The sequence below is a fragment of the Lates calcarifer genome, linkage group LG3 (genome assembly GCF_001640805.2).
Source record: "Lates calcarifer isolate ASB-BC8 linkage group LG3, TLL_Latcal_v3, whole genome shotgun sequence".
NCBI classification, from domain to species: Eukaryota; Metazoa; Chordata; class Actinopteri; family Centropomidae; genus Lates; species Lates calcarifer.
In genome coordinates this window covers 18,293,980-18,320,764 of record NC_066835.1, presented here as the reverse complement: position 1 = coordinate 18,320,764, position 26,785 = coordinate 18,293,980, and the positions used below count along the sequence as shown (strand labels likewise).

Below are 26,785 nucleotides of genomic sequence, written 5' to 3'. Positions count from 1 at the left end.
TGCTTTTCTGTTGTAGGTATTGTCTTCACAGTTCATCTCATTTCCAGCTCTTCCCTCAAATGTCTTCCAGAGGACCGTAACATTTACTGTAATCAATAATTTTATGCAACAGTACAGAAACACACTTACTCATACCATGTACCATTAGATTCTTTAACAGTGGACCATTTTGAAACTTGCATCTAATCTTGAACTCATTTAAAGGCCTAAACCATGCTTTGTAAGTGCCTGCAAAATACTGTTTAACACTTTATTGGGGATGTTGAGTAGTATAAGATTGTCCAGTGGTTACACTGTAAACTGACTGATGCATGACTGAAGGAGCAATGCTACCCATAATGGTATGATTACTGTGTTATCAGGTAAGCCTTTTTACAGTCCAATTAAAGTCTGTCACAATATTAACTTTAAAATAATAGTTCATTTCAGTATGTAGTCAGAGCTAAAATGTATGGTTTGAATGTTTAATAGCTAAGATTTGCATTATTTGAATATTTTTCCCTTCACAGACAGGTAATGTATGTACTGTATATTGATGACTATATAGAGCACTATTGCTGAAAGCCATTAATTAACATTTCTTTGAGAAAGATCTTTAAGCTTTGCCACCAGACCCAGTATTTGTATTTTCCACCACATATACTTATTTTGATTTTAATTCTCCTTTGTAAAGCAACACATTTGATCTATATCATTTTATTTTCGTACTCTATATTTCTGCTTTGCATGATTTACTAACATTTAAAAAGGTGCAAAAATGAAATAGTTGTACCCATTAAAGCATTTGTTTTATTATTACGTTTCAAAAGGTTTGAAGGATGTATTTTAATGAGGGTTATCAAGCCTTGTTTAAAATGGTGTATTTATAATAAAATGGTGACAAGGAATTTTATTGTAACACCTTATGCTATGTAAATAAACATGGAAATGATTTTTTTCTCTGAGGTTTATTCATTTTAATTTTAACCAATCATCTTGGCTTTTAAATCAAATAAAAATTGATCATTGAGATTATATCAGATTCTTTTTTTTAATTAACATGGGTTTCTATAGTCAAACGTGGAGTGTTGATTCACCTTGTAAAGCTAAAAGTAAAATCATTCAGTAATCACTCAGTCCAAACTTACAGTTTTGAAAATGGTGGGCTGATTTTATTTACAATGTAGCTACCAATGTTATTTGTATTTTCTACACAGCCTATCATAGAAAGTTAATATTAGTGTCAGTAAATGCTACTTACCGCCTGTCAGGTTACTGGGGCAGAGTGGCTTTGAATGGCAGTAGAAGACTGACATCTAGAGGCTCTGTAGTTCAGCTGCATCCATCCACAGATGGTCTGTGAATAAATGGGGTAGTCAGGTAAGAAACTGGTTCAGTTAAATAGCTGATGAGCTCTGTCGGTAGAAGTATTCTGATCTTAAATGAATAATGCCACACTCCCATTTCCACTCCACTACATATCAAAGGACATATACATTCTACTCCACTGCATTTATGTGACCGCTTTAGTTACTAGCTCCAACAAATTGTGATCTTTCCCTCTAAACTTCTCATGTGGTTTCCTTTCAATAAATGTTCCTTTCAACAAATGATCCAATATCTCACCAAAAATCAAAGATTACAGAAAAAGTCTAAAAACTGAAAACAGATTTATTTATCAGAACTTTGTTTTTTCCTCTTTCCTCTCCCATTAATCATATAATGACCCCCCAGATTTATCTGGTGTCCCAATCAGTTTGTATATACAGTAGTTCAAATGGCTCCACCTCCAGCAGCTACAACGGTAACATAGCAGCTTACTAATAATACTGTAATGATGCCATACATAATAATATATCAGTCAAAAGGGCCAAACCAGCACATTTACTTTAATACCTCAACTACACTTTGCTAATACTTATGTACTTTTACTTAAGAGGGTTTTTTCAAGTAGGCCCTTCTACTTGTAATGGAGTATTTTAATATTGCTGTATTGGTACTTTAACTTAAGGATCTCAATACTTCCACCACTGCGCGTGTCCCTTTAACTAAGCAGTAGCTGCCCCCTGCAGGCTGACTGAGGCACTAACAACAGCATAACATCCAGGTACTGCAAGGACCTGTGTTATAATTCTTAAGTAGTAGAAGGTGCATTTGTAGGCCTACAGAGAAACACTACACATTGTGCTTCACAATAACTAAAACATAATGATCAGTTTTCTATCTAGCCAGGTATGACTTTGTATCACACTGACCTTTAACATCTGCCAAACGTCGTTGCTCATGAGAAAACTTTCCCACACAGCATCTGACCGGTCTGCACAGCAACAATGCAACACGTAATGTCTGTAAGGGGTATTCAGCTCTTGATTGGTCTCATTGGTCTCTGGTAATGGGCCAATAATGTCTGTCATATGTTCCCACGCCTGAAAATGATACATTTTACGCAAAGTTCAGGTTGGGTCACGACTGCAAATGTGTGAGGGAGGCCTCTGGATCTCTAAAGGCGGACACGAACACTTAAAATCAGGCGCTTTAAAGAACATTTTTAGTTTTTAAACAACTGCTAGGTACTTTGTCATGTCCTTATCTAAAGGTCCAGGACAACCGACGAAAGCTTCGGCCTCGGAGCAGCCAAGGCAGCCAAAGTGCACCCGGTGCCGCCACCATGGGATCATCGTCCCACAGAAGGGACATGTGAAATACTGCCCTTTTCTCAAATGTAACTGCTGGAAGTGCTATCTCATCACACAGCGGACACGGATCACGGCCCTCCAGCGAAACCTGAAGAAAGCCCAGAGCAAACCGCATGATAAAGAGCAGCGACCCGGCGGCCCCATCGGTGTCAGCGTGAGGAAACCAGCGGCTGAGAGGACACCTAGCGCCTTGGCACCGGATGGAGGCGCCTGTCCGTCAGCCACATCTGGACCGATATGTTCCCGATCCGCAAGGAGTGTCGCCACTACCACCACCGCCTGGAAACCCCTAAATCCCCGGAGCAGACCCGCCGCGGGAGGAGAGCCTGTGGCCGGTTTGGAGAGTAAAGAGGCGCTGCCCCTAACTTCCAGTGGAGAAGGACCGTGTTCACCTTTCAGTAAGTTAATGGCACTTTAATGAGTTGATTAAAACGTTAAGCAGTGGCTCTCACTGAACTGAAACAACCCCAAGTAAAGACAAAGTTATTACTATTAGATAAACATTTACATTTAGCACAAGTGGTTATGGCTAACTTAGAGCGCCAAACGTTAAACCGTTAAAAAATGAAAATGGCTGACAGATCATGAAAACGTTACTGTATGTGCAGCATGTCACGAAAAACCACCTTAAAGACTTATTTGTTATTTTTCGAGAGAGAATTGTTCAGTGTTAAGAATGTAAGGAACATATTCTAATATTTTTTTCTCTCTGACCAACAGTCAAAAACCTGGAAGTTGAGCATAAGAATAAAAAAAAAGTCTTATCTTAACCTATATTAATGTGTCATCATTTATTAGTTGATGGTATTTTTATATTTCCAATCTGAATCTGCAAAGTAACTAATGTTTAGTAGATAACAGCAGTTAAGGAAAAGGTGCAGTATTTACTTCTGAAGTGTGGGGGAGTAGAAATTTAAGCAGCAGAAAATCTAAGTTCAGTACTTGAGTAAATAGTAGTAATAGTAAATTAGTCTCTTTTCACCACTGACTGAATTTTGATGGTATTCAACGCTTTCTTCATATATAAAACAATTAATTAAGACAATAACTGACCATGGTTAGCTGCAGCCCTAGTAATGTTATTATATATGTCCTCGTCATTTTAGATTAAATTTGACTTAACTTTGTATTGTTCAAATTTAGCTTCTAATAATGTCTTCACTTGTCTTTCAGGTGCCCCTTACTTAGATGAAATAGGGCAGACTCCACCTTCGCCTGCAATTTGCTTTCCATTTAGGATGCCAAATCATTTCCCCAGCAGCTATGTTCCATTTCCAAACTTCTTGTTCAACATGCCATGGCTGCCACCTGTATCTCCTGGGTTTTACAATGACGGCCTCCATGGACCCCGGATATTCCCCCACTTCCAGCAGAGTGCAGTGCATTACCCACCTCCACCAGAGCCTGGACCCCCAGCTGTAAGTGGATGTTTATATCTCTACAGTATACAGCTGTATTAAAAATGAACAGCTGCTATGTCATGTGGTTAATATCCAGGTCTTCCTCTAAACTGATTTCTGTGTCAGGACTGCAGACCAGTCTTCTTCACCCTTCAACCACCCCCACCCCCAGATGCCTTCCAGGAGGAGCTGATCTCGAGGCAGCACCTACAACCTCCTCTGCCCAAACTTAGTGAGCCAGTCATGGAGGAGCTGGATTAATACACAGTGGGCCAGAGAATATGGGGGACTAGATTACAGATGAAACTGTTTCCTCCAGATATTCCTGTTTCAAGTGGAAGGGATTCCAATCATTTCTGCCATCAATAAAGGTTGCTAATTGTTTGCATACCTGCACATTTTGCTGATTGTTTCCATGAAAGTTCTGCACACTTGTTTCTTGTTATTTGTGCTGATGAAGGCTAGAGGCTTGGATTGGTGATGGAGGAAGCAAGCTGAAAAAAGACAAAAAATGTTGAAAATGATTTTGTATGTCCATTTTCAGAGTTGGTAATAAACAAAATGAACTCCTTTAATGTGGAGAGAGATTTTTCAATGTTGGTAAATGTGTTATAAATACAGCACGTGCATGCTTTTATACATGACTTAGATTTAATTTCATATGTGTTTTATATTGTGTTTGGCCAGGAAATGTTTAACAACATATCTTCGTCTGGATAAATTGTGTATAGGTTTACAAAACAGTCTGGCATACTGAGGGGAACACTCAGGTAGATTCCACAATGAATTCGATATATTACAATACAAGTTAAACCCAGCGAGATAAGCCATTGTTCTGAGCTCACTCACATCACAGGAAGTGCAGAGAGGGTGTCCGACTTTACCATGATCGTTTTTTTTAATCCACCCCAGCACTCACCAGCAGGTCACGTTGATTACCAAGTGAGGCGAACTCAGTCGAAGTCGCTCTCGAACACAATCACCACTCAGGAGCAGTTGCTAGGCGAAGCAGAATCAGTCGATCAATCGTCGTTTTGTTGCCGACATCGGCTGGCGTGTGTCATCGGTCGCAATGTGTGTCGTCATTGAGCGCGACCTGGCTGGGTGAGGGAAACATGGCGGAGTGGTGGGCTATCCATGCGGTGGACAGACGAAGTCGGAAAAAACGACTGAAAATATGGAGTAAAAGCAACGTTTGAGTAGATGTTTCGTCTTCTTACCACCATGAGAAACTTGATTACTGACGAAGTGTGAATGCTAAAGCATGCTTTGGAGCTGTTTTGTCGAACACCATCTGCGGCGGAAGGTAAGGCTAACGAGCTAACACATTAGCGGCGAGCGTTAGCATTAGCCTTAGCCTATGCCATGGCCATAGCCCTCTCTTTTAGTGATAACTTTTGGCCTGATTTCCATTTTCAATTGTTTTTGTTGCCCGGGAAAGAATGTGTTCGTGTGTTCATTTGACTAAACATGCTTAACATGAGTTATGGGCCAGTAACTTGAACGGATGATAAAACTAAAGACATGTCTTGGTAGTCTGTTTACTAGCCTGCAGTCGTTTTGTAGACATATTGCTTCTCTTTGCCGTTTTGTTCTCGTTTCGTGTTCCTTTGTGGTCATTTTGGACCATTTTAATCCCTCCCTGGCTGTTCTACATCTATGTATGGTCTGCACTTTGTCTCTTTGTGGTCGTTTTGTGCCTCTTTACGGTTTATTTTCGGGATATAATGCAGGTGCAGACCCCTTGTACCTGATAATAATCTGTCTATGGCTATCTGGTGATTACGTTTTTTATATTAGTGATAAGTAATTTGTTTGCGGTGACTTGATTGAGCACAGTTCTCCTCAGATTGAGCTTTGAAAGTGGAAATTATAGTTTTAAAATTACAAAATTTGTCTTTATACTTTTTTGCCTTTGCCAGTTTGTACCCAGTACCCAGAAACACTGTGATTTTATTTTGATGGTTTAAATAGATGCAGCTTTATATTAATGTTTGTTGTTACTGATTTTTCTCCACAGAACTCAAACTTCAACCAGCAAATCACAGAGAGAAGAGACACACATGAAGATTTAAAGAAGGTCAGTGTTTATTTCTTTTTGGTCTGCCTCTGTCATTTTATATGTAATGTAGCTGCACATAAAACTTTTTAATCTGGCTCTTCTGTTTGCATAAGATAATTATTACACTGAGAGTCTTGTGTAGGATTTAGGACACAACTTAAGATTGAACCTACCTTTCTGACACTGTTTGTGACAGGTTAATATAAAATCTCAAATGCTTCCAGTAACAATCATGTAATTTTCTCTATTTTTCTCAATGATTCAAGTATTTTTGGTTAATATGATGATTTATATGATTGATTTAGATTGCAGTTATTGGTTTTTCAAACTATACTTAATGTGAAAATAGAAGGATTTGATTGTTAATTATGGAAGGGTATTTTTGTTGGTTTTATTCTCTCACCCAAATTTAGCATTTATGATACAGTGCAAATATAGCTGTCCTCACGTCACAACTAGTTGTGTTAGCTTGGCTTGTTTAGATATAAGGGACTTTCCAACTCTCTCTGGCTCTCACTGGTGACTGAATGAGATGGCATCTTATTTAAACACAAAACAAATTGGTCCTCACAGAGATAGAAGAGCACAGCTTTTACCTCAAGATATCATTCCTTTTTTTTTTTAAACTTAAGACACTGGTTTCTTTGTGGATCCCAACATTTACTTTTCATCTTTTGACAGTTGAACATCAATACCCAGAAACCCTCAGTGTTTTATTTTGATGGTTTAAAAGTTGCTGATGTTTGTTGTTTCTGATTTTTCAACACAGCAAATATTTGAGCTCATGAGGAAGAGACAGGCATGAAGACATCTGCAGAAGGTCAGTGTTAGTTTATTTCTTTTCAGTCTGCCTCTGTCATTATCTCAGCTGCAGTTTGACAGTTAAAAACCTGTCTGGAACAAACATCGCTAAGTTAAATTTGAAATTTTCTACAATGTAGCTGCAAAAGATGTGTAAAACCTTTAAATGTGTGTATCTGTAAACCTTTAAGATAACTTAAAAACTTAAAATTCACTAGCCACATGAAGGATTTTAATCTTGCCATAAAATTCCTCCAGTAACAATCATGTAATGTGGGAAAACAATTGGTAAATTTAATGAACAGTGCATATTTAATTTAGAAGCTGCGAGGAGAGAATATTTGGCATTTTTGCCTAACAAAATAATGTGTATGACATAAATTGGAAAACAGGAAAATGCAGTCTGAAGTAAGAAACCTTTAATGATTTTGTTATAGACAACAATTAAACAAACCACAGCAAAGATAATGACAGATGTTTGACCTATGGGAGATGCTTTGTTCTCACCCAGCACCATAATGTACTTAGGAGCACATTTTCCTTATTTTCTGATGATACAGTTACTTCATTAACAATTGTATTATAAAGCAGCTAAATGATCTTAAAGATGTTTAATCATGTTAGTCTTTGATAAATGTCTCTATTTATCATCTTTAAGATCATTCAACTGCTTTTAACATCATTTTACTGCCTATGATACAATGACAACATTTTGCATCTCTTTGTAATTCTATTTTCCATCCTGGTCATTTTAACTCAGTTTATAGTGGTCTATCATGTCATTTTCATCATTTGTCATCATTTTGTACTATATTGCATCTGATAACTGATAGTGTTTATTATTGTTGTGCAGTTCACAGTAACATTTCTGATTGCTTCAGTGATTAGTTGATAGACACACAATCAATAATCATTTGACTTTTTCCCAAATATTTGTTGTCATTGGTTGTTCAGGAGGTGATGACAGTTAACTGTTGATTTTCTGAAGCAGCCTGTAATGTTTGTTAAATGTTGTGGTTCAGCTGTAATGTTGAATATTTCTGTGTGTTTTCATGGTTAAACTGTTGATGAGGAATAGGTAGCAGTGTATTGATCATTTTCCTTTGTATGTTTCTCTTTGATTTCTTCCAGGTGTCACCACTTCGTCCACCACCGTCCACGTTCACAGAGCTGTCGTCCATGATCGCTGAGACATGGTCCATGATCGGAGAGACATTGTTGAGGATGAGGGAGACATCGTCCACGATCAGAGACGTTGTCCATGATCACAGAGACCTTGTCAAAGATGAGAGAGACGTTGTCCATGATCAGAGACATTGTCCCATGCTTCGTAGAGACCTTGCGATAGAATCGGCGGAGACGGGGGTCACCGATTTGACGGCATTGACCGCGATCATGGAGACATTGCCGATGATCACAGAGACAGCGTTTATGATCTCAGAGACATCGTCCATGATCACAAAGACGTTGTCCATGATCGCAGAGACTTTGTCCATAATCTCAGAGAAATTGTCCACGATCACAGAGACGTAGTCCACGATCACAGTCTTCGGACAATGAAGTAGTTCACTGAGACCAGGACAGAGGCCTCCAGGTAATTCACAAACCGCTTTATGTCAACTGTCTCAACAGAGCACTGACATTAAACTGTTAATGTTGAGTATTCAGTATATCAGAAGTGTAAAAATAGAAGTAATCTGCAATATAAGAATAATGTACAAGTAATCCTTATTAATAGAAGTAATGTAAAAGTAGTGAGCAATATTAGAAGTAAGATGTAATAGTCAAAGTAATCTCTTACTAGATGTAGTTTGCAACAGTAAAAGTTATCTGTAAATTTAGAAGTAATATGTTATAAGAAAAATATTATGTAATGGTAAGAGTAATCTAATACTAGAGGTAACAGTAAAAGTAATCAGTAATATCAAAGCAATGCAGAAGTAAAATAGTAATCCAAAATGGCAGTAAAAATGTCTCGTTATAGTAAGACGCCAAAATGTCATAGTATAGTAAGGCATAAAAATGTGAAATGTTATTGTTAAGGATCAATCAAAATGGGATTGAAAAATCTCTTAACTTCAGTTTGATCCTACAAGATCAGAAATTCTAAATTGTGTGTGTGTGCTAGACACACTAGACACCATACAAAACTATCAATTCTACAATAAAATATTGGAGTGAGTTGTTCATAAGTGTGTTCATTTTAACTGTTGGTCAGGGGGTGATTTTAAAAATATCTTCACAGTTTATAACGACCTTATTTAATGAAAAGTTTTCACATAAGCTGCTGTTAAGAACTTTATAAATTTGGCTGTTATTCGTTAAATGAAAACAACACAAAACAAAGACATTTTAAATATGTATTAATAAGAAAAAGGTTGAAATGTCAAATAATGATTCTGTATATGTCTGTGGTGGAAGAAATACTCAGACTTTTTACTGAAGTATAATAAACAACACAAGTTAAAATCCTGCATTCAAAATTTAACTGATAGTGTTTATTATTGTTGTGCAGTTCACAGTAACACACATTGCTTCAGTGGTTAGTTGATAGACACACAATCAATAATCATTTGACTTTTTCCCAAATATTTGTTGTCATTGGTTGTTCAGGAGGTGATGACAGTTAACTGTTGATTTTCTGAAGCAGCCTGTAATGTTTGTTAAATGTTGTGGTTCAGCTGTAATGTTGAATATTTCTGTGTGTTTTCATGGTTAAACTGTTGATGAGGAATAGGTAGCAGTGTATTGATCATTTTCCTTTGTATGTTTCTCTTTGATTTCTTCCAGGTGTCACCACTTCGTCCACCACCGTCCACGTTCACAGAGATGTCGTCCACGATCGCTGAGACATGGTCCATGATCGGAGAGACATTGTTGAGGATGAGGGAGACATCGTCCACGATCAGAGACGTTGTCCATGATCACAGAGACCTTGTCAAAGATGAGAGAGACGTTGTCCATGATCAGAGACATTGTCCCATGCTTCGTAGAGACCTTGCGATAGAATCGGCGGAGACGGGGGTCACCGATTTGACGGCATTGACCGCGATCATGGAGACATTGCCGATGATCACAGAGACAGCGTTTATGATCTCAGAGACATCGTCCATGATCACAAAGACGTTGTCCATGATCGCAGAGACTTTGTCCATAATCTCAGAGACATTGTCCACGTTCACAGAGACGTAGTCCACGATCACAGAGTCTTCGTACAATGAAGTAGTTCACTGAGACCAGGACAGAGGCCTCCAGGTAATTCACAAACAGCTTTACGTCAACTGTCTCAACAGAGCACTGACATTAAAATGTTTATGTTGAGTATTCAGTATATCAGAAGTGTAAAAACAGAAGTAATCTGCAATATAACAATAATGTATAAATAATCCTTATTAATAGAAGTAATGTAAAAGTAGTGAGCAATATCAGAAGTAAGATATAATAGTCAAAGTAACCCGTTACTGAATGCAGTTTAAATAGTAAAAGTAAAAAGTAAATATATCTCGTTATAGTAAGACTTCAAAAATGTTAAAAATGTCATAGTATGCCGTCAGAAAATGTCATAGTATATATAGTAAGGATTCAGAAATTGTCAGAAAATGTCATAGTATAATAAGGCTTCAGAAATCATCAAAAAATGTATCGATAACCAGGCTTCAAAAACGGTCAAAAAATGTCATAGTATAGCAAGGCTTCAGAAATCGTCAGAAAATTTCATAGTGTATTAAGGGGTCAAAAAATGCCACAGTATAGTAAGGTGTCAAAAATGGTCAAAAAATATCATAGTATAGTAAGGCTTTAGAAACCATCAAAAAATGTCAAAAAACGTATTGATAACCAGGCGTCAAAAATCATCAAAAAAAGGTCATAGTAAGGCTTCAGAAATCATCAAAAAATGTCATAGTATAGTATGGTGTCAAAAAATGTTAAAAAAATGTATCGATAACCAGGCGTCAAAAACTCAAAAAATGACAGTATAGTATGGCTTCAAAATACGGTCAAAAAAAATGTTGTAGTATAGTATGGCGTCAGAAAATGTCATAATAAGGCTTTAGAAACCATCAAAAAATGTCCTAGTAAGGCTTCAGAAATCGTCAGAAAATGTCATAGTATAGTAAGGCATGAAAATTACTCAAAAAATGTCATAGTAGAGTAAGGCTTTAGAAACCATCAAAAATTCTCTAAAAATGTCATAGTATAGTAAGGCTTCAGAAATTGTCAAAAAATGTATCGATAACCAGGCGTCAAAAATTCTCAAAAAATGTCATAGTATAGTATGGCTTCAAAAACGGTCAAAAAATGTTGTAGTATAGTATGGCGTCAGAAAATGTCATAATAAGGCTTTAGAAACCATCAAAAAATGTCCTAGTAAGGCTTCAGAAATCATCAAAAAATGTATCCATAACCAAGGCGTCAAAAATAATCAAAAAATGTCATGGTATAATAAGGCTTCAAAAATAGTCACAAAATGTCAAAAAATGTCATAGTATAGTATGGCGTCAAAAATAGTCAAAAAATGTCATAGTAAAGTATGGCATCAAAAATGGTCAAAAAATGTCATAGTAAAGTATGGCGTCAAAAAATGTCATAGTATAGTATGGCGTCAAAAATGGTCAAAAAAAATGTCATTGTAAAGTATGGCATCAAAAATAGTCAAAAAATGTCATAGTAAAGTATGGCATCAAAAAATGGTCAAAAAATGTCATAGTATAGTATGGCGTCAAAAATAGTCAAAAAATGTCATAGTATAGTATGGCGTCAAAAATGGTCAAAAAATGTCATAGTATAATTAGTCGTGTAAAATAGTCAAAAAATGTCATAGTAAAGTATGGCATCAAAAAATGGTCAAAAAATGTCATAGTATAGTATGGCGTCAAAAATAGTCACAAAAATGTCAAAAAATGTCATAGTAATATAGTATATGGCGTCAAAAATAGTCAAAAAATGTCATAGTATAGTATGGCGTCAAAAATAGTCACAAAATGTCAAAAAATGTCATAGTATAGTATGGCGTCAAAAATGTCAAAAAATGTCATAGTATAAGTATGCTCAAAATGGTCAAAAAATGTCATAGTATATAGTCGTGTAAAATAGGTCAAAAAATGTCATAGTATAGTATGGCGTCAAAAATGGTCAAAAAATGTCATAGTATAAAGTATGGCGTCAAGTAAATATGGTCAAAAATGTCAAAAATGTCATAGTATAGTATGGCGTCAAAAATAGTCAAAAATGTCATAGTAAAGTATGGCTCAAAATAGTCAAAAATGTCATAGTATAAGTCATGGTAAAATAGTCAAAAAATGTCATAGTATAGTATGGCGTCAAAAATAGTCACAAAATGTCAAAAAATGTCATAGTATAGTATGGCGTCAAAAATGGTCAAAAAATGTCATAGTATATAGTAAAATAGGTCAAAAATGTCATAGTATAATAGTCAAAAATGTCAAAAAATGTCATAGTATAGTATGGCGTCAAAAATAGTCAAAAATGTCAAAAAATGTCATAGTATAAGAAGTCATGTCATAAAATAGTCAAAAAATGTCATAGTATAGTATGGCGTCATGTCAAAAATGTCATAGTATAGTATGGCGTCAAAAAATAGTCATTAGTCAAATATGTCTGTCAAAAATATGTCAAAAAATGTCATAGTATAGTATGCCAAGGCTTCAAGAAATACTCGGTCAGAAAATTTCATTAGATGTCATATATAGGGAGTCAATTAGAAAATGCCATCAGTATAGACTTAAAGGCTTTAGAAACCATCAAAAAATGTCAAAAAACGTACTGATAACCAGGCGTCAAAAAAGGTCATAGTAAGGCTTCAGAAATCGTCAGAAAATGTCATAGTATAACTTTTGAGTTGAATTCGAAAGTAGAAAATTCAACTGTTTTGTAAAGTAGAGATGACAAATATTGTCTACTTGCAGCATTCAATTAAAATTTCTAACGAGGCTAAAACTCTTCATAGAATACATGCATCCATAAAGAGATCAGCAAATATTAGTTCAGATGCATTTATTTCACTGTTGCAATAGCAAAAATAGAAACGGGCATTATATGTACAAGATAATATGTACACAACATTGCAGTTTGAGTTAGGAAAATACCAAAATGACTAACTTATTTAACCTGACCCACAAACGTGTCTGTGGAAAACAAAGGTAAGCTAGTTCCTTCGTCTTAAGCAGCATGTCATAATATAGCAAGGCATCAAAACATCAAAAAATGTCCTAAAATATTTTAGATTTACCGCTCAGTTTCTGTGATCAACGCATGTTCTTGTCTCTGCAGGAAGAGAAGACGACAGCAGCTGAAGACCTGAAGTGGATGAAAGAAAACAAAAGTGTTACAAAGCTAGATAAACAACCCCTACCACAGCCTACCTCTTGATGTAGTTATGGCCACATCTTCCAAAGACTATTAAACACCTTTGAGAACATGCAACAGCTTATAATACAACTATTTAGTAATTGTATCATAAGTAGTTAAATGATCACCAAGGTGTTTTGTAGACATGTTCCTCTTTGGAAAATGTGCTCAGAACTACATTAACCCTAACTCTAACAAGTGTTTCCTTGTGGTCAAATGTTGTCTGGAATAAAATAAAGTGTCTTTCTAAACTTTTGGGTTGCATTTCTCTATTTTGTAGCTGTTACACAAATCATTTTATTGCATTTTATTTAAAGAAAAAATGTAACAAGTCTCATGTTTTAATTTTTAGACCTATTTTTAAGCATTCTGAAAATGTATTTTTTCTATGTTTTTTATGGGTTTAATACTTGTTTAGACATATATATACTTTTAAAGTCTGTGTAAAGCAGTTATACTAATGGTGTTCTGAGTTAGTCACACTACAGAAAAACATGCTATCAACTACCCAGCTAAATTTGAATGGTTAAAAAAGAAAATCAACAAATGCATAAAATTCAGTTTCAAATCATGACAAAATAAGATGCTCTCTCTGCTCTCTCATGTTTGTGCCACTGGAGCTTTTTGTTGATCAAATGGCCTGTCTTCAAGGACTCACGAAACAAGTTGTATTCTATTTTTTATTGGTTCCAGATGAGGTTTGTGAAGTGTCAAACTGCAGCAGAGGTAATGACAGAGTCAGACTGAAAGAATAAACACTGACCTTCTGGAAATGTCTTCACATCTGTCTCTTCTCTCTATGATTTAATGTTTGAAGTTTGAATCCTGTGGGGAAAAACACAACAAACATTAATATAAAGATGTGACTTTTAACACATCAAAATAAAAGCAAGTGTTTCTGGGTATTGAATTTTTGTGAATTACCTGGAGGCCTCAGCCCTGGTTTCAAAGAACTTTATTGTACGAAGACTCTGTGATTGTGGACGAAGTGGTGACATCTGGAGGAAATAAAAAGAGAAACATACAAAGGAAAAAGTTCAATACACTATGACCTATTCCTCATCAACAGTTTAACCATGAAAATACAAATATTCAACATTACAGCTGAACCAGAACATTTTCCGAACAGAAAGTGTCTCAGAAAATGGGCTGTTTATTGTCACATATGACAAGAAAAGCATCACATCTTTAAGAATCAATAAATATTTGGGAAAAAATTAACTAGAATGATCATCTTAAATCTTCAATTTCTATATTAACTGTCAACTAATCACTGGAGGAATCATGTATATTACTGTGAACTGCATAATAAAAGCTTTCACCTAAGTACAAAGCAGGGTTTTAACTTGTGGTACTTTTATTTATATTAATTATACTTAAGTCCACAGCAAGAAAATCAACTCACAACTATTTTGAGTTTGAAAAATTATAACTAGTACTATTTTGTGTCAATTTACAGACATGATTAATCAGTTCGTATTCAATACTAAATGTATTAAATACCAAGGATTTCAGCAATAACACTGTTACTAACATTAATAATTCAGCTCATCAACACATTTTTTCAGGCTGGGTAAATCTTTTCTGTTTGTCAGGTGAGAGCTGGTGTTTTTGTCCAGGCTGCGGAGGCTGAACCAGCAAACTTGGAAAACACAAGTACACCACTTAAAAAACAAATAACCTGATTTAATAAAGAATAGTTCACTTCCAGAACATGAACAGTGTAGAACAATACAACACTGAAAACTAAACACTAGAACCTTGACAATCACACTTTGAGTTTTGAAGTGAATACATTAGGGCTAAAACATCAGATCAAAATATCAGCGTTTTTTTGTTTTTTGTTTTTTTTTTGTCATCTTTTTTTATACACACTGCAAATCACTGTTCAAATCACTATACGTCTGGTTTGACCAGTGATATTTTGTGATTATTATTTATTATTGTGCATAGTGGGATCACGCTTAAAAATGTGAAGGATAACTTTATTTTCTTTATTTATTTTTCCCCTTTAAATTAAACAATATATTGTTATAATCTATTTATTATCAAAGCATTAGTAATATAGTTAACATGGAAAATATCAGAATTTGTTGCGTTGAATGTTGTATTTAAGCAGCGTTCCTAACTTTTTGGCTGGTGCTCCTAAAGTTTTCAGTCAGGAGCAGGGTTCTCGTTAACCGAATATTTTCCGTCATTGACCGTTTTTTTAAAACGGTGACGGAATATTGATGACCGCATCGCCAACAGCAGATATGTTGGAATAATAGTAGATGAAACCACTAATATCACAGTGGAGAAAATGCTAATCACATACCTGACACTTCAACAGAAAGGGGAGCCTGAAACTGCGTTTATCGGCAATTACGCAATTCCCTCTGGCACTGCTGAATGCATCACAGCAAAAATAAAAGATGTGCTGTCGGGCCGTGGGGTCGCTATGGCTCGGGTTGTTGGACTTGGAAGTGACGGAGCCAATGTGATGGTGGGTCGAGAGGCCGGAGGAGCACAGCAGTTGCGCCAGAATGACTGTCCCTTCCTCGTAAACATTCACTGTGGTGCGCACAGGACAGCGCTTGCTGCGCGTGATGCCTCCACGGCTGTGCGTCAAGTCAGTGCATATGTCACCACTCTTAATAACATATACACATACTACAAGAATTCCCCCATACGAACTTACAGACTAAATGAACTTCAAAAAGAAATGGGTGAACACGACCTGCTGAGCCTAAAACAACCATCGGCTACACGCCGGCTGTCGCTGGAAAGGGCAGTTAAGGGCACACGTGCCAACTGGGCTGCTGTGGTGTCGGAGTTGAGGGAGGAGGAAGATGCGAAAAACTGCCCGGTAGCAAAGGGCATCAGAAAGCGGCTTCAAACATACACGTTCACTGCTTTGACTCACTTGCTGACTGACGTTTTGGCCGTGGTGAACCGCATGAATCTCATCTTCCAAAAAGACGACGTCAATATCTCGTTCATCTCACCTGTTGTGAGCATGACACTGGCCAGCCTGGAAGACTTGATGAATGGTCCAGGTGAGGCGGAGAATGAATTCAACGAGGCCTCACGAGACGGCAGGTTCTGTGGTGTCACACTGACACATGTAGACGCGCAGACATGTTCATCTTTACGCACAGAGTACGTTGCGGAGGTGACCAAATCAATCAAAAAAAGATTCCCATCGGAGCATCTGAGCATCATCTCTGACCTGGACACCGTACTCAATGCATCTCGCTATCCGGGTGGTGCAGGAGGCTTTGGAGCGCGTCTGTGACCACTACGGGTCACAGACCGGTGCAGCTGATCCACTGGTGCAGAAGGAGCGCATGCTGCGGGATTTCCTACCGCTGAAGCGGGTGCTTGCAGGATCAGGAAACCCCTCGTTCAGAGAGTCTTACGGACTTCTTATCACTTCACTTGGAGAAATGTTCCCTGATTTCAAAACTTTGGCTGAAGTGGCGCTTGTAATTCCAGTTTCCAGTGTGGCAGCAGAGCGCGGATTCAGTCTCCAGAACAACATCAAAACAGCCATGAGAAGTCGTCTGTGCGAGGAAAAAGTCCAAAACCTCATGACAATATCCTCTGCAGCAGTCCCACTTGAGACATTTGATTACGCGCAAGCGGGCACGCGATTCAAGTCCATGCGGACCAGGAGGAAGGTGTGAGACTGTGCGTTTAGGCCACAGGTTCATTATTCATTGTGTAACTACTGCGGCCACACAGTCAGTTGTTTTTGTTACTGCAGAGAAAAAGTTACATATTCCTCTGCTTGATGTGTTTGTCCACGGTGTGGATTATTTGTTCAACTTGTTTGGACTGAATATTAATTAAAAATGAATTAAAATTAAATGCAACTGAATGTCATTATTATAATTCAAAAAATTAAAGTGACCGGTAAAAATAGATTAATGACGGGATTTTTATGACCCTGTCAGTCAAAATGACAGACAACGAAAAAGTGTAGCGCAACCTCTGGTCAGGAGCACCAGTGCTACTAGAAGAAAAGTGGGTCTGGGGCCCTGAACAGTAATCTCAGCTCATACTACATTGTGACCTACTCTTAAGGCTTGAAACTGGAGGACATTAAATCTAGTTTTCAACACAAAACTGAGCTCAAGTCACCACCAACAAATTTCTAATCATACAATATACACATCAGGGGAACAGCTACGGACAGATTACTGCCACAAATCTGCAAAGACACACAAAACAAGGTAAACGCAAAATGATTCCAATGAGATGCTTAACTGTCACCACTGGAAAGACGTTTAATGAGCTGGAATAGGCACAAAACTACAAAGACACAATACGATGCAAAACAACCACACAGAAGCTATAGATTTACACAGCCAGCTACGCACAAACGATGCAATACCACCACAAAATGGTCATACCGACATGATAATCCGCCATAAATTGGCTTAAAATGACCAAACTGGCAGCACAAAATTACAAAGTAGTAAAATGTCTGCAAAGTAAATGTAAAGAGATGCAAACGGAGGTGTAAACAAACAACTAAACAGTTATCACCCTCCACAAATCATGTCAGGGACCCTTTAGTCACAGAAACACAAACACACGCTTACCCACGCGATAGAAATGACTGAAAATGGAATTTTTAAAAATCATTACAGGATAAGGCTAATGCAATAAGGCTATGCACGTTCACCGCTCTTCGATAACGTTAATGCTAACGCTAGCCGCTAACTGTTTACCTTACCTTAGCGCCGCAGTTGTGTTCAGCATCCAGTTTCACTCATGTTCGACAAAAAAAACACAGCTCCAGAGTTTGTTTTAGCGTCCAGACCTCTTCGGTAACGACAAAAAGCACCTCCATAGTTTGCTTTGGCATCCACACCTCTCTGGTAACGACGTTTTCTCACAGCCCTGGCAAACAGAAGCAACGTTCCACACATGGTTTAAATCTTACTCCGCCTCTCTACGCTCCTCCCAGAAAGCCATAGCCAATGACAAGCCACGTCGTGACAAATAACGACACACGTCAGCTAACATTTGCAGAAAAACTCTGATTGGCCGGGCCATTCTGGTCCCGCCTAGCAGCCGCCTCTGATTGGTCTTAAAATTCATCCACCGTAAAGATGAATTAAGACGGAAAGAAGCCATAGATGTACTATAAGATATGGCGGACAGCCATACGCCAGAAAAATCATCAGTGCACAAAATTTGAAGGTGAAACTCCTGTATTAGTGACTGTTTTATGACAAACTGGACATGAACCACATGTAACATATATATATATGTATTAAAAAATACGTTGGAGAACAAAGGTGAGTAACTGATAAATGCAACTACATTTATCAGTTATCAATGTGTGAAAGTGAAGGCTCGGTTTTGAGTCATTTAATCAGTTTTACCTTTAATTGTACACACCACACAGCGTTTGCTCTAAGCTGTCAAGCATCCTCGTTCCCGAGACACAACATCAACACCGGATCCGGGTCGCCATAATATACCCATGGAGGTGGGCGCTTAGATGTAGGTACATTTTCATTTTCCCCCACCAGGGGGGGCAATCTCTGTACTTTCACATGTCAGTCTGTCTCTAGTCTGAATTTACAAAAACATCAAGTTAGAAGTAAAATTATACAAAAATTATACAAATGCCATTATTAAGGTTCCTTTTCTCATTTTTTTACACATCCATAACTATTCTAATTATAATACAGAATTTAACAGAAAAAGTACAGCACAGTGTGCTGATTGCCCCCCAGATCAGCAGTTTGCATAGTTTCTCCACTGAGTCACTGCACCTGTTGACTGAGCTGGGTCAAGGCAGTGCTGGTGGGAGTGAAAGGAAAAATAATTCCAGGGTGCTAAACTGGAGGATTCTCTTAAAATAGCTATGGCACTCTGTACAAAGTTAGATTATTACTGGTGTGGTCCAGCATCAAAACCCTGCTGGGATACATAAAACATAAGGCCCTGTATTCACTATAAACCTAAAGTTAAGCAGTAAATACAGTATATCACACTGACCCTGTGCTGGTTACTGATATTTGTCACTAGAGTGTTGGAGCTTAATGAAGGATTCCAGGAGGAGGTGTACAGTGTGACACCACACCTCTCTGCCCTCACCATGCTGTGGGATTTTCATTAGGCTGATTCACACTGGCATCAGCAACTTCAAGGAGTTCACTAAGTGTAGCTGCCAAGAGTGTAGGATTGTGTGTCCTGTCTGGCACTGTGGACATCTGAATTTCTGAGAACTCTTCAATGTAATGTAATGAGTCACCTCAGCTCCCTTCCTCTCTTTGTCTCTCTCTCCTTCTGGTTGCAAACAAAAACAGGGGATCACACAGGCCATGACATGGTTACAAATCATCCTGAGGGCAGCGTGACTGTCTGAATAATCCCACTAATAAATGTCAATATATAACACATAAAGCCACAAATGTCAACGTCATGGTGACGCTAAAGGGAGAGTCAGGGGATCAAAGTCAGTAGGATGCATCCTCAAGGAATCATGAATATTTGTACAAAATTTAATGGCAATCCATCCAGTAGTTCTTGAGGATTTGAACCAAAGTGGACAACTGACAGGCTGACTTCACCAGGACCTGTTTATCACACTTCTAACTACAGTTACACCTTGAGATTGTTGTGATTCGGCGCTATGTAAATAAAACTGAATTGATTTGAGAGAACTCTAAAGAGCAAACTTCACCCAGTGTGTAGAAAGACAGTTATCAAGTAACTTACTGCTGACTACAGCAAACTGCATCAGTGACAGTTAAGAGCGCTCAATCAAACTTTATTTGTATAGCACCTTCCTACAGGTTAGGGCAAGTCAGAGCACATTACACATGACTGACTGACAAGCCGATGCTAGGGATAAATGTTAAGATTAAAACAACCTGAAGTGCTTGAACACATGTCCACTCAGAGCAATAGCAGCCAATCAGATAAGAAACAGAGATTCATCTACACCTAACATATTTGAACAAACATACATAATTTAAAATCATAATTAAGTTTATTTTGTTTGTGGGAAATCTCTAATAAATATATACACCCAGTTGCCAGTTTATTGAGCACACCTAATTAAAACTAATACAACAGTCTTGCCTTTATTGATATAAATGGGGTGGACAAAATATGCTAAAACTGCAGCTCCCAAAATGACCAAAACAGGGATGAAATAACTGAAAATTGACTGAAATGGAAACAGAAAGGAAAACAATCTGACACAGGAAAAAACCTCCTCTGCCTATTAAGACAAATCATATTATATGTCAATTTAGCACCCCAGAAACAAGTGCAGACAATCCAGATCTATAGAAAGTTATCACCAACAAAATAAATGAAAAATATTCTTTATTCTAAATGATAGTAATATCATGACTGCTGATATTTTGTATAATCAACCTAAACATGTCTCAGTAGGTGTGTGCTGCAATCCTCTGTAATCCATTCTAAACCAATCACTGATGTGCTATTAAATTTAAGATTACCTTTAAGACATAAGAAATTTCATAAATAACATTCAGAGGTTAATGTATAGGAGTAAAAGTGTAGAATTTTACCTTTTATTTTTCACTTTTGTCCATAGTTTCCCTTTTTGTAGTTTGATGAATACAGGCCAAGTCTTCACTCTGAAAAATATAGTCAGAGCAGGGAGTCAGGGTAAGTACAGTGTTGTCTGATGCAGATTTATACCATTAAATGTAAAATTAGGCAACAAAGGGTTCACATGTGGGCCACAGATTTGGTCACACAGTATCTTAAGCGTGCTGATGCTCGATTCAAGATGTTGTTTGAAGAAAAGCCAAAGACAAAAACTCACATCAGTCAGCACAGACGAAACACACCAGATGCTTGTATGAATGTGTGTGTGCAGAACAAGTTCAACACTGCAAACACTGGATCCTTTCTTATTGAAGCATGTGATGAAAACTTCAAACCCACCCTCACCTGTCCCCAGTCCGACCCTCAAGCATTACCATTAGAGGATCTGTGTCTTTACTGTCAGTCGTGTGAATGCATAGCGTGAGTGAAACCATAGCAAGAAGGCAGGGTTTTAGGAGTGTCTGGGTGGGATCTAGATTACTATTAGACTTAACATTCTTACTGACAAACTGGAATACCAACACAACTAACAGCAGACTGCCTTGGGCAGATCTCAGTCACTTCAAACATAAGGAGTACTTCAGTATTTTTGTTGAGAAACTCAGATAATATGTTTGAGATAAAAAGATCAGATGGGTCTGATATTCTGGAAGTCTAGAGTCTATTGTGGCCTGCTCTTCTTTCATTTATTTGTTTTACAAAGCATGCACAGACTTTGCACAGTGTTATCAGTCAGTTATCAAAAAAAAAAAAAAAAATCAGGGATGTAATTGAGCAGTATGTTTCCTGAGTAAATTTAATTGCCAACCAAGGCCAGGATGCATGTGTTTCCTGTGCCAGTGAAAACACATTACTAAAGCGAAACCCAGTATGCTTGTCTGGCACCTGAAAGCAGGTCAGGGGAAATTTATAACTTCAAAGAGGTTAGCTGGCATCAGTACCAGTGAACACATCAGCAGCTTAGAGGAACTGTTTTTCATTTCACCAGTAGCTGAAGCTGTTATAATACTCCAAAAATTGTTGGCAAAAATCTCCACTGCTCTTTTTCTGCAAACGTTGAACCAGCCACAGCTTTAGTCTTCATTTTCCCAGAGAGTCTCCTTTGCTTTCCTTTAGTTTTGTCAGGAAAATTAAGTATCAAAGTATCAAGTATCAAAATTATATTTATTCATTTAGTTTACTGATAGGTCATAGGGCAACAATGACTCTGTTACCACAAGGGAAAATCACCTTTTAACATATAATCTGTGGTTGAAACTTACCAGAGGTGGTTCATCCATGTGGATACAGGTCCTGGGCCCTCGTGGTCCCACTGTTGGCCCCACTCAAGCCTGTTATTTAGCGGCCCTCAGCGACAGTTTATGGCTCAGTTGTTTTAAATTCATGTTTTTATTAAATGTATTCCTTGTTTTTACTGTAAAAATTTTTGAAAGGTGCTTTATGAATAAATCATTGTAATTCTTACTATTCTTAGTATGTTATACTCTGATGATAGGACACATATCTGCTGTAGAGACAGTAGATGTGGTGATAACAGTGATTTGAAAATACAAGACGTGTCATGTTCACTATCCTGGTGCCTCCACTGGGGAGGATTTTTTAGGCCGTACATGAAAAAAATATATATAACCCAAAGATAACAGAAACTAGTGTTTTGTTGTCTCACAGCCATCACAACCCTTTAGCAATTACTGGTTGCTTCTGAAATTCACTTTAGATGAGACTGTGAAATGGCTGTGACATTTCCTCTGAAATCAGCAAATCTTAGAGGCTCAGGCCTAAAAAAAGAAAAAAGAGATTCCAGGTTGCACCAACTTACAGTAAACCAGTATTTTAGCCACTTAACCTTCTGTCAGACTGAATGTGAACCAGAAGTACAAAATAAACTAAGATAAGGTCAGTGTGGACTAAGAGGCATTATCTGCTTTTATGCTGCTTTTATGATTATGGATAAAGCTGTAATTGCCCAAGACTTAAAAATTGCTTCAATCAGCTTCACTTTGAGATCAAAGAATAAATGTTTTTTTTTATGCCTGTGAAAAGAGAGATAGACAGTGTTTAGTGATTAGGTGGGGCAGCCACAGTATCTCCTCCACTGAACCTGTCAAGAGCAATAACTGGCCCTTCCCTAATCACTTACAAGCAACTAGACATCCATCTGTGATTTTGTCCTTTTTCTAATACTTTGAAATGATGAATTTGAAATCTGTGATCTTACCAGTCTTAGAGCTTCTGGGCCAAAATGTCTTTATGGTAAGCAGAGGTTAATATGCTCATACAGGTTGCTGTTAAATTGCAGAATAAGATTCTACCTACAAAACCAACAGCAAGCTCATAAAACATGTCAGTGACACATTAACTGACAGTTAACTGTAGAACTGCTGTGAATTCATTAAGTGAAAAAAAAAAAACACATGTCGATGTCAGCGTGACGTGTTTGCTACGACCTTTTCTGAACTTGCTTCACCTCCTCTCTGTTGTGCAATGAACATATTCTGACATGTTTCCTTTTTTTTCCAGGTGTGTAAGTGCCAGATGCAGGGCGAAGGATACAGCATCATCTGTGGACCTGTTGGCCCAGTATGCATACTGGTGGGGGTCTGTGGTTGGGGGCTGGATATTCCTGATGTGCTTCATGACCAGCCTCTCAAAACACTTGATTACAATGGGTGTCAGTGCTACAGGGTGAGGTCATTTAGGCCCGGTACAGTGGACTTCTCTGGCACAGGTATAATGCTGGCAGATTTGAGGCACTTTGGGACAATAGCCTGCTGCAAGGAGGTGGTCAAGTTGTCTGGAAATACATGTTTTAGCTGCTCCACAGAGTCCCACACTCTGCTATCACTAAAGCAGCTGTTGGGTGTACTGTCGTTTCGCTCTCTTAATTCCCTGGGTCAGGTTGTTCCTTGCAGTTCTCAGAGCTGCCTCATCACCTGCTCTGAAGGGAGCCATCCATGGTTTTTGGTTGGAGGGCACAGTGATTGTTCTGGTCTCTGTTACATCATCTGTGCACCTTTTCATGTAATCCATCACAGTGTCTGGGTACTCCTGTAGGTCAGTGGTGGTTATGACTGACTGTCTGAAGATGTTCTTGTCTGTAGTTTGAAGGCAGTCCTGTGAGGCACTCTAATTTGTCTCTAATTGCTTTCTACAGTTTCACCTGAGGTATGTATGCAAGCGTAAGCTTGATGGAGATGTGTTCTGAGGAACTAAGGTGAGGGAGGGGGGAAGCCTTGTATGCCTCCTTTGTTCTGGGGTTATCGCATCTGGTTGTAAAGTTTATGAGTTGGTAAACTTCAGCAGGACTGTATTTAGGTTGGAAGAGTTGATATCTCCCAGTACCATTCAAAATGCATGAGGGTGTGAAGTCTGCTGTTCACTGATGGCATCAAACAGTTCATTCAGAGCCTCCTTAGCATTAGTACGGGAAGGGATATACACAGCCACTGTTTCATGGGGGGTACTTGGGGAATAGGCATAAGCCCAGGTAGTATGTAACAGAACCATAAAAAGAACACCATGCTTTTCTCTCCTAACCTTTTTAGCTATATGTTATCAGGGGTGGTGGCAAGACAGATTCATTACAGGTGAAGTTTTAAGTTCATTCCTCTAAAGCTGAGTACTTCTGACATGTGTAATTAAGCACTGAGCACACAGTTCTCTGTCAGCTTAACTAGAACAGAAACTGCCAGGACTTTTGTTGATTGATTGATGTGAAGAGAAAGACTGGGTGTGCCTGAGATAACACAGGCAGATAAAACCTGTCTGGTGTGGTCGTGGAATGCAGAACTTACTACATGTTGTTTGTAGACCTGCTGTCACGATTAAAGCACCCAATTACCTCAACAGCTAATGAGTGTTTCAAAGAATCACGTACAAGAGATTCCTCAGTCAAAGCAAAAAATTTACTGTAGCAACAATTATGTGTCAGGACAGCTCAGGAACAGAAGCTACTGATAGTGGTTTCAACTGAATTTTTTCTCCTAATCCATATTGCTGACATATGTGCACATACATGTGTTTGTTCCTGAGCTGTACTGACACAACACATAATCATTGCGACAGTAATTTATTTTTTATTTTTTTGCTTTGACTGAGGAATCTCTTGTACGTGATTCTTAGTGTGTGTTATGCAATCTTTCTGAGAATCAGATTTATCTTTTAGAGTTGTACAGTCACATTTTTGCCCAGCCAAATCTTTTCAACTGGTTCTCACTTCTTCAAGGAGTGAACTTCAGATTAGGGAATTGTCCTTAGGACTATAATGACAAATAGGATAAGGATTTTGTAAGAGAAAGGCTTTGTGTATAGGCAGCAGAGTTAAGGTGAGGTAAGACTAAGAAGAATGGGTTGGGTTGTCAATAGAGAGAGTCTTTCTGATTTTGAATAATCAGAACAAAAACACATAATCACACCAATTTATTTTTAGATGCCTCTAAAGAAAAGTGGACAGAGACTGATGGTGCGAGGCAGTAGGAGCAGAGTGAACTGGGCACGGTGTTGACATGAACGGACAATAGAAACCTTATTTAAAAAACATTCCTGGCCTGGTGGATTTGTTGCAGGCAGACTGGGGAAGTCCTGAGCAATATCCTGCAGGACTTTTCACAATGTGGAGAGCTAAAGAAAGAAATCTTTTGGTCATAAGTGGGCAATGAAAGACATATGACAAAGGTTATGTAGAGTAAACTGATATGAAAGGAGCAACTTTTAAAATACCTAAATTGGAATTGTGCCTTGACTGCACAGTGGGAAGTGTTTGTTTCTATAAATAGTGAAGGTGAAGATGGATAACAATCAAACACTGTGTGTTAAGTTGGAGTTTATAGATAAGATAATTTTCCTGAATGATAAAATGCCTCTTCATTGCACCAGCATTCATATCTTCCTCTGAGTATTTAAACTCAAAGCTGTCTCAAGAGTTCTGCTCATTTTCACACCTGCCCAACTGATGCAGAAAGCAGGTGTGGTTGGTTTTGGAAAGTTACTAGAATGGGCCAACACAGACCACCCCCTCTTGGCTGAATGACAAAAAGGCGTTTTCATAACTCTGAAGCTGTCTGAACAAGACTTTTGGGAGTATACTGACCTTTCTGTGGAAACTCAAGTCAGTTTGGCTCAGCTTTTAGTTTCAGCACAGAACCTGGCTCTGTTTCAGACCAATGCTCTAAGAAAAAGCTATTAAAATATAAAAGCTGAATTCACCAATACAGCCGTTGTGTTTTCCCTACGAATCTATCATGCACACTGTGCATTAGTGAATCCTGTAGCCCACAAAACAAAAGCACAGCATTTATGCATCCTGGACTTAAACGAAAAGCTCCCATCAACATTTTTCTAGTTACAAGGGTTTTAAAGGAGAGTGTTTTTAAATCACCTGTTTGTTTTTTTGTTTTTTTTTTAAAGAGAAACTGGCTTACCCCTGTGACATGAGTGTAATGTTAATTCTTCTCAAGCAAACTGGCAAACTGGTTAGTGGACACTAAGACAGCTGAAATTAAATCAGGTGGCCCAATCACTGCTATTGTTGTTCCATGTCTGCTGAATATATAAACAGGATATTCCCCACTAATAGTGTTAGTGTTTAACAGGAAACATGGACATAATAGGACCTCAGTGTTGAACAGAACCATCCAGGACAATGTCTGGGTGTGCTTCTTGGCCTGAAGATAGAGGAGCATTTACATTCTGATAATGAGCTTGTGCCAGAGAAACAAACCAAAATAACGCTATCTAACACTTGAAAAACCTGTTTTGTAGAGTTCACTGGAAGCCTGCAGATGTCTGGCAAGTCAAAGTGAAAGGCAAGAAAATGGTTAACTGGCAAGATACAGCTGTAACTGCACACACCCATTAGGGACTCTTGAAAATAGTTGGAATGATGTTAT

At 38.0% G+C, this 26,785-nt stretch overlaps 2 protein-coding genes and 2 long non-coding RNA genes across 5 annotated transcripts in view; 3 read left to right on the top strand and 1 right to left on the bottom strand.

Annotated features, from left to right (window-relative positions):
- Nucleotides 1-932, top strand: part of pleca (plectin a) — a 95,840-nt gene extending 94,908 nt beyond the window's left edge. The window contains 1 exon segment of the mRNA XM_051068348.1: nucleotides 17-932. The gene's annotated coding sequence lies outside the window, so the exon portion shown is untranslated.
- Nucleotides 933-2,559: 1,627 nt separating this feature from the next.
- Nucleotides 2,560-4,184, top strand: LOC108898783 (doublesex- and mab-3-related transcription factor B1). Its single transcript, XM_051069222.1, has 3 exons — nucleotides 2,560-3,073; nucleotides 3,849-4,093; nucleotides 4,173-4,184. Exons 1-3 carry the CDS (start codon nucleotides 2,560-2,562, stop codon nucleotides 4,182-4,184), a joined length of 771 nt encoding a protein of 256 aa, XP_050925179.1.
- Nucleotides 4,185-5,177: 993 nt separating this feature from the next.
- LOC108899148 (uncharacterized) lies at nucleotides 5,178-13,313 on the top strand. The gene is made up of 6 exons (XR_001963521.2): nucleotides 5,178-5,381; nucleotides 6,096-6,155; nucleotides 6,907-6,957; nucleotides 8,070-8,532; nucleotides 9,729-10,193; nucleotides 13,230-13,313. It is a non-coding gene; the product is annotated as an uncharacterized LOC108899148 (long non-coding RNA).
- Nucleotides 9,415-21,649, bottom strand: LOC127140276 (uncharacterized). Of its 2 annotated transcripts, XR_007810762.1 has the most exons (6): nucleotides 21,115-21,649; nucleotides 20,855-20,923; nucleotides 14,232-14,305; nucleotides 14,071-14,132; nucleotides 13,189-13,256; nucleotides 9,415-10,235 (listed from the first exon to the last, which is right to left on the bottom strand). It is a non-coding gene; the product is annotated as an uncharacterized LOC127140276 (long non-coding RNA). The 2 variants fall into 2 exon arrangements; XR_007810761.1 differs by lacking the exons at nucleotides 20,855-20,923; nucleotides 21,115-21,649 and adding an exon at nucleotides 18,031-18,216.
- Between the last annotated feature and the right edge of the window lie 5,136 nt (nucleotides 21,650-26,785).